An 11,948-nucleotide genomic window follows, 5' to 3' on the forward strand; every position below is an offset into this window, starting at 1 on the left:
GTACGTGGCCAGTTTTAACACAGAAAAAAAAAAATAATGGACAAGTTACATTGCACATAGAGCATTTAGCCATATGCTACCCGTCATGCTCACATTCACCTGCGAATATTTATTTTTCCAGCTAGTTAAGGGGTGTAAAAAAAAAAAACACAGAAAAGGCTTTTACAAGCTATACAGTATGATATGTAAATGTAATATTTCAACGGAATGGGTATGAAGTCCCGGCAGTTCAGATCACAACTCCGGCAGCCCGAAGGGAGAAGATCCCGACAGGGTAGGTAAGTACCCTATCCCTCCCCCCCTTAACCCTCCCTTATGGGTGCCTAACTAACCCCCCCCCACCCCCTCCCTGGAGGTGCCTAACCCTAAACCCGGACTACACAGGGTAACCTAACCCTCCCGGGAGGGTACCTTACCCTAATCTCCCCATGGGGGTGCCTAACCCTTACCCAACCCCCCCTCCGCCACAAAACCTAACCCCGCTATGCTCCCTAAACCTAACCTCCCCCGGCTAACGCCAAGAGCGCCCCGGACTTACCTCGTTCAGGCTGGCGTCCTTTTTGCGTTAGGATTAAGATGGGCATTGATATTTCGACGCCTATCTTAAGTCCCTTGTCAAGATTCAGATGTCGGTCTCATAACACCATCCCATTTCAACACACCTGTCTGGAACTTGTGTCACCAGACTCCTCTGTTCCATATACTTCATAGACCAGGGAGACACTTGCCTGGCCACGGGACTTTCAGAAAGCTGGAGCTGAGTACCAGTCTTCTTCAATTGGGGGGGGGGGGGGGGGAGGGGGAATAAAGCCCTACTTAAAGGCTGCTATCACTATCCATTTTAAATAATAAGCATTAGACAATAGCCAACACAATTCCCCACTCTCACTCTCTCCAACCTAGTTCAAGGTCTATTCAAATCTTGCTCATTGTTAACAACGACAACTTATGAGCAAATTATTTCTTAACGTGTATCATAGAACCTATCCATCTCCACACAGACGATTCAGGATGAGCCTTGTATAACTGCCCTCTTGCAGTCGGGAGGAGGCAGACCTTTATCATTGCATATGGAGAAAAACAAATAGGTGCGCTAACTGTTCAGTTGCTAATATAAAAACCTGCAGCTGACACCAGAGGGACTTCTGCACTATGCCCTCAAAATAGAATAGAAAAAAAGACAAAATGAGGTATCTGCGCTGGTAACTATATATACATATGACACCTTTATAGTAGAACAAATATAAATAAAATGTATTCAATAGTGAACTGCAGTTCAATAAAACATACACACATGTAACAAGTAATTGTTAAAAATTATTGCCATGAATGATACAAACAACCAGATGATTGGGGTGGTTAATTCAGAAAACTTGTATTCAATTGTTCCCAACGGCTAACTTAATATCCAGTGACGCAAAATAGGCAATTGACAATATTGTTTGTGCAAAAAGGGCTGCCCAATATTAGGAATATGGTTCTATAGCTGATCAGTGTCACAGGTCGCTCTCACATCCCAATATGTAAAGTCCGTAGACTACAACTCCTTACCCCACAGAGGCTCGCAGGAGAAAAATGTAGCGGCAGTGATGTTCAGCTGAGTCGGGCCGTTAAGGCGACTCCTGCCCGCACTTTGGAGTCGCCTACTATCACACCCTCCCCTCTGATCCTACCATCTGCTTTCAGAAAAAGCTCAAGTTGTTGCTTGATGAGGCACTCAACGATGGTGTGTTATCCAGGAAGGAATTAGATTTTTTATTTTGTATTCACCCCATCATTTCCACTTATTATCACCTTCCTAAAGTACATAAAGATTTAATTTGTCCACCGGGTCGTCCAATAATATCTGGTGTAGGGTCACCAACAGCAAATTTATCATTTTATGTAGATCACTTTTTACAACCACACGCTGCCTCCCTGAGATCACACCTTAAAGACACTACGGATTTTTTTAATTGTTTATCCAAGATAACATGGAAGTCTAATTATCGGTTTTTGACTTCTGATGCAAGTTCACTTTATACTAATATTCCTCATGGAGGGAGGATTGGAAGCGATAGAGTTGTACTTAATGCGTGATGATGTTCGTCGCAACTGTTCAAGGAATACGTCTTATGATGAACAATCCACTTTATTAGTGGAAGTATTCAAAGAAAAGAATTATCCTGATAGAATATTAAATAATGCAGTGCAGTCAGTATCCAAGATCAATCGCAATGATCTATTCATTCATGAAGATAGAGGAAACAGAAGTATCTTAAACGATGAAAATGTTTTTGACAAATCGAATATTTTTGTTTCTAAGTTTAATTGTTGTGCACATAAAATTAAGAACATTGTTAAACTTAATTCCAAGATTCTGCAGATGGATCCTCTTTTGAAATCACAGGTTGGACTAGGTCCAAAGGTCATTTTTAAAAGAGCAAATAATCTAAAGAATTTATTAGCCCCTAGCTTTTTTTCGAATGGTAATTTGAACACAAATAAAAATAAAAACAGAAGAGATTTGTCAGCGTGTTCCAATGCATCGATTCTATTGCCTAAATTAATTGGGTGCTATAAGTGTGGACACACTCGGTGTATTACATGTAATTCCATTAGACATAGGCCCTCTACATTTATGACTAAAGATTCTGATAAAGTTTTTTCAATCAAATCCTTCATAAATTGCAATAGTACCTATATCATTTACTTGTTGGAGTGTTCGTGCCGACTGTGTTATGTAGGCCGTACCACCAGATCCCTTAAGATCAGATTCTGTGAACACAGGAGGAACATCACTAACTGCTTTGAGAAACATAGTGTGTCTAGACACTTTAGTACAGTTCATGCCAAAGATCCAGGATCACTTACGATTGTGGGTATTGAACACATAGCACCCACATCAAGAGGGGGGGACAGATTCCGCAGACTATGTATGCGAGAGTCCTTTTGGATCCTCACATTACGGACCATGAGTCCAGATGGTCTCAATGAAACAATAGACATGGATTTTGATTAACAGTGGTGTTTAGCACATATTTGGGTTTATGTTATTATTTTTTATACCTCATATACCTTTCTTATACCTTTTCTATACTTTTTGCATAGAATAGGTGTTATATTTATATACGTGTACACTTGCAGTCATGTATTTAGTCTGGTTTTAAGGTGACATTTATTAATAATCTGTTTTTGTTAATTTGGAGTATAGCCAACTGATGGCTTAAATGAGGGACCCTGAGAGAGAGATATATATGTATATTCTCTTTATCTAGGATGCCTCTACTTTTTTATTTATATTAATATCTGTAGACTTGTTAATATTTTGTTGTGTAATTTTTTATATAATACATTATCTATTGGTTATCATTTTTATTGTCTCTTTTATTGTCTCCTTTTGTGTCTATACAACAAATAATTGTGTTTATGTTGTAAAATGATATATACCGTTCTGTGGGGAGTGGAATGTATCTATCAGCAGTAGAGGGCTGTATTAAGTCAGCCACACAGATGGATACAATGATCACTAATTGCATAATTAGATTGAGTTTAAAAGGCCCTCCTTACAGAGGATTGACATGCTGTTTGCCTTTTGAGAAAACCCCTGTATAGGGGAGAAACGCGTCAAGGAACCAATGAACTGCCGACCACATCATACACTCCTGTTATACACTTTGTTTAAGTGTTTGCTATCCGGGCTCCCTCTTAAGCCAGCTGGATCCCCATGTGCTTAGCTCCCGGCAGCTGCCAATACAGCACCCAGCGGCTATTTGACTCTATCCCATTCAGCCGCCGGGCTCCTACGCTTGTCAGGACGGACACGTGCCTACTGATTGCTGCTGATCTCCGTCTCCTCTTGGAGCTCCTGTGCTGCGGTGTCCTCTCTTTGCGGGCTGGGGCCCATCCGCCTTTGGTGTATGCAGGAGCCACTCCAATAGCACCATCCAGCTTTACATCAACACCCTTTGTGCAGCACGTTGCACCTTTCATTAACAGATCTCTGCTATCCACCCAAAGTGCGGGCAGGAGTCGCCTTAACGGCGCGACTCAGCTGAACATCACTGCCGCTACATTTTTCTCCTGCGAGCCTCTGTGGGGTAAGGAGTTGTAGTCTACGGACTTTACATATTGGGATGTGAGAGCGACCTGTGACATTGATCAGCTATAGAACCATATTCCTAATATTGGGCAGCCCTTTTTGCACAAACAATATTGTCAATTGCCTATTTTGCTTCACTGGATATTAAGTTAGCCGTTGGAAACAATTGAATACAAGTTTTCTGAATTAACTACCCCAATCATCTGGTTGTTTGTATCATTCATGGCAATAATTTTTAACAATTACTTGTTACATGTGTGTATGTTTTATTGAACTGCAGTTCACTATTGAATACATTTTATTTATATTTGTTCTACTATAAAGGTGTCATATGTATATATAATTATCATTGCATATGGACCTGCCCATTCAGGGATTCTGGAGGCGGGTGAAACAAGAGGCTGAAGCACATTTGGTCAATTAGGTTTCATTTACTCCAGAATGGTCCATTTTGGGTATATTTCGGCGGATCACCAAGGGAAGTAGAAGGCGTTTATTGGCACTGAGTGCATCAGCAAGGAAGACCATTCTACACTATGTAGACAAAAGTGATTGGACACTGACAGCAAATAGATCAATGAGATTTTATTGGCGTCAGTACTTTGTAGGTTCACCACGTGCAGTAATTAGTGCAGACACCCTTCTTGGCAAACTGTCCACAAGTTACTGGACAACAGCAGGCGGTAAGCTTTGCCATTCCGCCTTTTGTACAGTGACCAACTGTGACACTGAAGGTCGAGTCGGCCTAGAACGCACCCATCGCTCCAATTCGTCCCAGAGGTTCTCATTGAGGTTAAGATCCAGACCGAGCGGGCCAGTCCATCCGGACTACCGAATTTTCTGTATACCAGTCCAGGGTCACCCTGGATTCCTTACAAGTTTCATTGTCGTCCTGATGAAAATATTTGTCGTTTACACAGAACTGCAAATGCATGGGCCTCCCCACGAAGTTTTCTTGTTGAAACCGCAACATTAGTGGACATTTTGAACTTGTGTGCAATGGTATGTATTCTGCTTACGAGGTGTATCCAATCAAGTTTGTCTAAAAAGAACAAGAATGGATACATCCTACCCCTGTTAATTTTCAATTCTACAGAGAGAAACTCCGCTTCATATTTCGAATGGACTGGGTGGAGACGATATTTGACAAAGAAGAGAGTAGCATAATACATCTCAACTCTTCCTAGCCCCATTCAATCTCAGATCCACCGCAGTTTTTGCTTGACTCTGTGGTATGAACCTCACTCTCTACTCAATGAGCCACCAATCATTTTGCCCGATGGGTGAGAGCCGAGACCTCTCCTTTGATACAAATCATTATTTGACTCAGGGCCTAGTCATATTATATTCATAACACACCTGACTTATATCAGGTCACTGGTTTTTAATGTACTACATATTAACTGTGAAACACGACTAAAGCTTGGCATCCACTATACAATTTTCTGTCAGATATCTGTCCAATCTGGCTGTCATGGCCAGGGTATTTCAGCATGGCGCTAGGCGGGTGTTACCTGTGAGGTCGCTGTGGCGCGGACTGTCTGGTGGCGGAGCTGGTGTCTGGCGGGGGGCTTTGGCTGCGCGCGTTGTTGTGCGGCCCTGTTGTCACTCTGCGCTGGCGAGGCCTGGCGGCGTCTCCGTTCCGTTTGGCATGGGCGCCGCCATCTTGCCTTCTGGCCATGTGATGCGGCTGGCCAATCCTGGTGAGTCACATGTTCCCTCCGGCCAGTAACAGCATGGCATGGGGTATTTAGGAAGGGTCAGTGCCTTCCTTCTTTGCCAGTGCAACGTGTATCTCAGCCTAGCTGAGAGGGAGTTCTCTGTGCTTTCCTGTTCCTGTGAATTCGCTGTCTGTCAGTCTGCCTGTCAGCTCCTAGTTCCCACTGGACTACCCCGCTTCCTCCATCACCCTTGCCCATAGCTGAGTGCCTGAGCCTGCTGACATCCTGCGCTTCAGTTCACTACCTGCAAACCAGGCTTGATTATTTTCAGTTCACTACCTGCAAACCTGGCTTGATTATTTTCAGTTTCACTACCTGCACACCTGGACAGCTCTAATTGTTTCTACCTGGACATTAACCCTTTGCTCCCACCACAGAACTCTTGTGCACATTTATATATTCCTGGACTTTTATTTACTGCCACATTATATGTCTACTCAAGCACTTATTAAAAATCCTAGTTTTATTTTCAAATCTGCTTCTGTGATCGCTCCTGCTACCACCCCGGGTCCACAAGCAACCCAGAACATAACACTGGCTGGTTGGAATGAAAACCAGGTAATGTATGGGAGCAAATTACAATCGTACATTTGCTCACAAACACTGGAAAATAGCCAAAATGGTTGTTCAGAGAAATTGGTTAAAAACCACAAATTTAACCAGTTTGATCAATTTTTTTGTCCTTTTTTCAGTGTTTAAAACCATATGATCGACTGTCATTTGCTCCCATACACTACCAGGTTTTCATTCCACCCAGCCAGATTGGACAGATATCTGACAGAAAATTGTATAGTGGATGCCCAACTTAAGATTATTAAACTCATTCTGATTTGTGATCTGTACCTTTTACACTTTAATGTATTTGTATGATTATTTAGCTTCAATAACAAAAAACAAAAATAACAAAAAAGCATTACATATATACAATCGCAACCCTTCTTAAATGATTATTAGAAAAGCACTACATATACACTACCGCAACCCTTATGTGCTGTTTGGATGTGTGAAAATACACGTTCATCATGGGTACTTCTTCTATTTAAGTCTCTGTGTGTGCATTCTATTTCTCCAGTTACTATTGAAATTTAGGCAATTCAACAATGAATGACCAGAAGTAGTACAAAGTTAAGCAGTAAATTGGTAGAGGTTTGGAAGAAATAGAAACAAAAAAAAAAAAAAAAAAGAAGGTTTAAGTTTACAAAAACTGAAAAATTCTGTACATTTGGAACAAGTAATGTGTTCAGAAATTACAGCTGCTCAACACCAATGATAAAGAGGCTTGTTCTGGGCCACAAACCATGGCCAGAAGACTACTAAAGACTGGTAGAAGGGCCAATGGGCCAATGAATCAAAATGTGAAGTCTTTGGCTCATCATGCAGAATTTTTGTATACCGTTGAGTAGGTGAACACTTGGTTGCACAGCGTGCAGGATATAAAATTTGCAAAGAGGCTGCTTGCTATTAAAAGCATTGCCCTTGTACTTTTCAGGCTTACACACGCCGGGAAGCAGTAAAACTCCTGTGACACCAACTGCCAACCATGGAGGAGGAATCACGATGGTCGGGGGCTCTTTTGCTGGATACCCAAGCAACCTGAACAAGGAAGGCTACCACAGCATTTTGCAGCACCATGCAATAACTACTGATCTACATCTAGTTGGTCAAGGGGGTCATCAGACAACAATATAAAGGACCTAGAATATACTTCCAGGCTATGGCAGAACTTTTCGAAAAAAAAAAAAAAAAAAAGATAGGGGGCATCAAATCATGGAATGGCCAGCGCAGTCTCCTGACTTAAACCGGATTGAGCAGATTTAGGATGCACTGGACAGAAGGGTTACAGCAAAGCAACCTACAAGTGCAACACCTTCGTGGCAACAGTTTTGGGTAGAACTTACCAAATAATAATTAGTGATTTCCACTGTAGAAGAATGCTACAAGTGTATTTAGCGTTTATCTCTGCAGAAAGTGGCTACTTCAAGTAAAAAATGATATATTTGTTCTATGCTTTATTGTCAGAGTACATTGAGACATTCAACTGTAAATTTAATTAAAAGATGAAAATTTAGGAGTATTAGGGGGTTGTTCTAAAACATGAGCGAGATAATATAAATATATAGAAACAAGGGGCGCACAATGGTGAAGCATGCTTGAATCAAACTACAGTCCAAGCCTAGTTCTCGGTGCGCTCCACGTTAGTTCCGGTTACATCATTTGCAATCCTCCCCAAGAGACTTGGTGGAACGTGGATCGCACCGAGAACGAGGCTTGGACCGCATGTGTCTTCCTGCTTTACCGCTCAGCCCAGGGATTGCAGTGTTGGTTATACTGGCGTCTGTCTCTATATACTTTATTTGTTTTGCCAGTGTGATTTATTTTAACCAATAGTAAGATTTGCTTCAAACATAGGGCCTAATTCAGCAAGAATCGCAACTGTCAATATGCACGCAATCGGCTGATTGTTATGCACTGCGCATGTATACCCGTCGCAGTGCGCGTTCGCACCACAGCGATAGGGACTGTGATCGCAGTGGCTATGCAGACCTATGGCAGAGTAATTGACAGGAAGTGCCGTTTGAGGGTGGTGACAAGGGTGTGGTCTGCGAAATGCAGGCCCCCCAGAGCGTTCGGACGCCATTGCAGGCGACACTGTGATACCGTACGCAGTCTGAGGATTCATAGCGTGAATGGAAATAAGCAATTTCTGAGTAAGGTCAGGGCTTGTGCAAGTGTGCGTGAGGCTGCAATGGTACAGATGGTTTTGCAGTCTTGCTAAACATTACGGATGTGTGCTATGTAAAGTGGGCGTCCTTGTGTAGTGCAGTGGCAGCATTGCGACCGCAGAATATTAGCATACTATCGCAGTGGAACTGCGTGCGTAATCGCTATTGCATTCACAGTTACGTTCCTCCTGAATCAGGCCCTTACTTCACCATTGTGCACAACTTGTTGCACTTCTCTTTACATTGCAGACACGGCCCATGAGGAAGGTCTAAGGAGAAGCACAGCACGACAAGTGTGAATTGGTACTGGACTATACATAAATCTATGTTTGCACATAAGGACTTTCTGTGCTAATATAGATATATATTTATCTCTCCCCCCCCTTTTTTTTTTAAACCATTAACTTCCCATAAAAGTGGAACTAGAAGCCCAAGTCCAGGCTTCCAGTGTCACTGTATATGTGCAGAAACCCCCAGGACTGACTGGAGAAACAGTTTTAAATATTTTTTGATTATTCTGCACCACAAAGTTCCACAGCACTGCACATGGGATAGACATAAAAAGAAATAACAGCATAAAATACAAAATACAACATCTAACCATCACATAAGTGCGAAACATGAATATAAGGCATTATTACAGTATAACCACACACAGGGAGGGATGTCGGGCCAATTTGATGTTTCGTAATGATAAATCACCTACAACGCTCAGTGTATACCAGCGATTGCGCGCTCCCGCAGTCGATAGCGATGGTCTCTAGGTTTGATGTGCAGCACATCAAACCTGACGACCTAGCTAGCGCCCTATTGTAAGTTAATGAAGGACAAAACAGTGATCGTTCATTAATTCGTTCAAGTGTGGACGGGCAATCGTTCCAATGTTGCAACGAATGCCCATCACTCCAGTGTGTACCCAGCTTATGGCAACTTGCTGCAGCCTGTAGGAGCAAGCAGAGGTAAGCATCAGTGCTATGCCACCCAGCAGACTTTCTAAAGCCGCCTAATGATAAATGGATCCCTAAACACCCCACCCTACACACACACGGGTCAATTTCAGTCAGTTGCCAACTTGTATATTTTTGGATTCAGGGAGGAAACCCATTAGTATACAAACTGTACACAAAATTAATAATAAATAATATAAAAAAGGAAAACCATTAACCCAAAAAAGCACAAAAGGTCACAAAACATAGTGAAGGTAGCATAGAGTTCGGCAGCACAACAGTAACAGATTAAACTTAGCAGCAGAAGTTGTTTTGCAACAACAATGATTGTCACAGATGAAAACAAAAGCATCTTAAGTGGTCAAGAGAGCGCGAGCCCACAACCTTGCAAAACTAAACACAGGATGCAGCCTCTGACAGCTGGCAAAGCGAGAGAGCATCATGTGTCGTAACGCCTGACACACATACTTAAAGAATATTCAGAAAGTGGATCTATTTTCATTGTACTCACAAAACACTATTACCCTGGCACGGTTATTCTGGTCGTGCCCTGCAGGTGAACTGGAAATGAATTAAGCTGGCATTACCTTGGTAATTGTGACCTCCATTCTGCTCCAGCTCATGCTGTGACATTGCCAGCCAAACTTGTAAAGTTTTAAGGAAGTGGTACTGTGACACAAACGGGTCATGCTAGGCCATTTTTTTTTTCCAGAGGTTTATAAAAGTCTGTAAAAAAAAATAAAGTGTTTTTATTGCTCAGAAAATAAAAGAATTTATAACAGTTCCCATAAACCAGTATTACATAACTTTATTTTGCCTGGCGATGATTTAAAGTTAATATACTTAACACTACAGGGCCGATTTAATTCAGAACGATGCACGGACGTAATGGGCGGCTGCGGATATTACTTGGAATTACGGTATTGCTATATCGCCGATTAACCTACGGGGACGCCTGGAAAAATAAGCAAGGCTACATCGTGATGTACCACCGATACATGAGTTTCGACACCACATTGTTCATAATTGAATCGACCCTTGATAATCTGAAGCGTATTAAAAACTAATATCCAGGTGCTGCCCTTTATAGTGTAAGCTCCTAGGAGCAGGGTCCTCCTCCCCACTGTCTCACAGCCCTCTTCTCTAGCACTTCTATGACAGACTGCACCTTCAGAGCTGTATTGTGTATGGAGAATTGTGTTGCTAATTGTTACTTGTGTTCTGTTTATATTTTGGTTACTGTATTGCAATGTAATGTTCTGTGTACCCTTTACTGTATTGTACAGCGCTGCGGACCACTTGTGGCACCCTATAAATAAAATGTAATAATAATAATAATAATATTATTAATAGTGTAGCTTTAACTTCCTGAACCAATATTCAGCCAATCAATCCACCAGGTAGATAAGACAAAAAGCTGTCCATGTCTCAGCGATGTCCTTAGTGATCTACCAGGCTGCATCCTCATGAATAATGGTTCAGCCCACAAAATGGCCCCTTCCACTTTGTGCAGGTAACAGGTGCATTTGAATTATAAACACACAAGTTCCCTGCAAACAACCACCCTGTTCTGACAAATACCCCCTTCCTCTATATAGGACAACTGATCTATATACCAGTGTAGGCCAGACTAGATCAATTTGCTGGAGCTCATAATAAGGGTGGAATTAAACAAAATAAAATACACAATTATCTGGTCAACAAACTCACATTCTTGAACTGTAGATGAAAATGACAGTCATTAAAATTTGAGCAAAAATATATAAATACATAAAACCCCCAAAATACTGGTTGTTATCTCACAAAACAGCAGTTTCTCACTGCTTACAAGTTATGTGTAACCATACTGACTGCCCACTTTGTAACATGAATTAAAAAAACAACAACAATAAACATTAAAAATAATAAATACATAAAAAGTTGTACCTAGCTCTTCTTACTTCTAAGCTCAGGGCACCTTGCAGCACCCCCTCCCTGACTCACAGCACTCTACCACAGAGACACTTCCTGCCTCTCTCCAGGCAGTCTCTGTCCTATCTGAGACTGCTGGAGCCCGGGCAGCTGATCACACAGACCTATGGCATGGGGTGGTCTCAGAGGGGGTCCCTTTCCTCTCTGCCTGGGACACAGCAAGCCCGGCGGCGCTGCAGGTGCTGCTCTTGTTCCTGGATGGGAGGTCCCTCCCCTCTCGGTATGTCTAACCCTCCTCCTCCTCCTTCTCCTCTCCTCCTCCTACTACAGTGCTGCTGCTGTCTCTCCTCCCAGACTTTTGAAGTCTCATTCTTCCTACTGTGACTGTCTCTCTTTTCACGTGTGCACTGCACTCTCACACCTTTTCTTGAGACGACTGTCTCTGTGCACTCTCTCCCTCATGTGACTGTCTCTGTACATTCTCTCCCTCCTGTGACTGTCTCGCCACACTTTGTGCACTCTCCTTCCTGTGACTGTCTCTCCTACCTGTGTTCACTCTAACCCC

The 11,948-nt window shown here is 42.3% G+C and overlaps 1 protein-coding gene across 1 annotated transcript in view; it reads right to left on the reverse strand.

Moving 5' to 3' along the window:
* Positions 1 to 11,668, reverse strand: part of LOC148442704 (TBC1 domain family member 14-like) — a gene marked incomplete at its 3' end in the record, with an annotated part of 106,648 nt that extends 94,980 nt beyond the window's left edge. Inside the window, exons 1-2 of the mRNA XM_088463553.1 lie at positions 11,399 to 11,668; positions 10,060 to 10,198 (exon numbers count right to left, since the gene is read on the reverse strand). Of these exons, the coding sequence (XP_088319679.1) occupies positions 10,060 to 10,105 (46 nt within the window). The remainder of the gene's footprint in view (positions 1 to 10,059; positions 10,199 to 11,398) is intronic.
* Between the last annotated feature and the right edge of the window lie 280 nt (positions 11,669 to 11,948).

The sequence above is a fragment of the Taudactylus pleione genome, unplaced genomic scaffold (assembly GCF_031769625.1).
Source record: "Taudactylus pleione unplaced genomic scaffold, aTauple2 ptg001408l, whole genome shotgun sequence".
Taxonomy (NCBI): domain Eukaryota; kingdom Metazoa; phylum Chordata; class Amphibia; order Anura; family Myobatrachidae; genus Taudactylus; species Taudactylus pleione.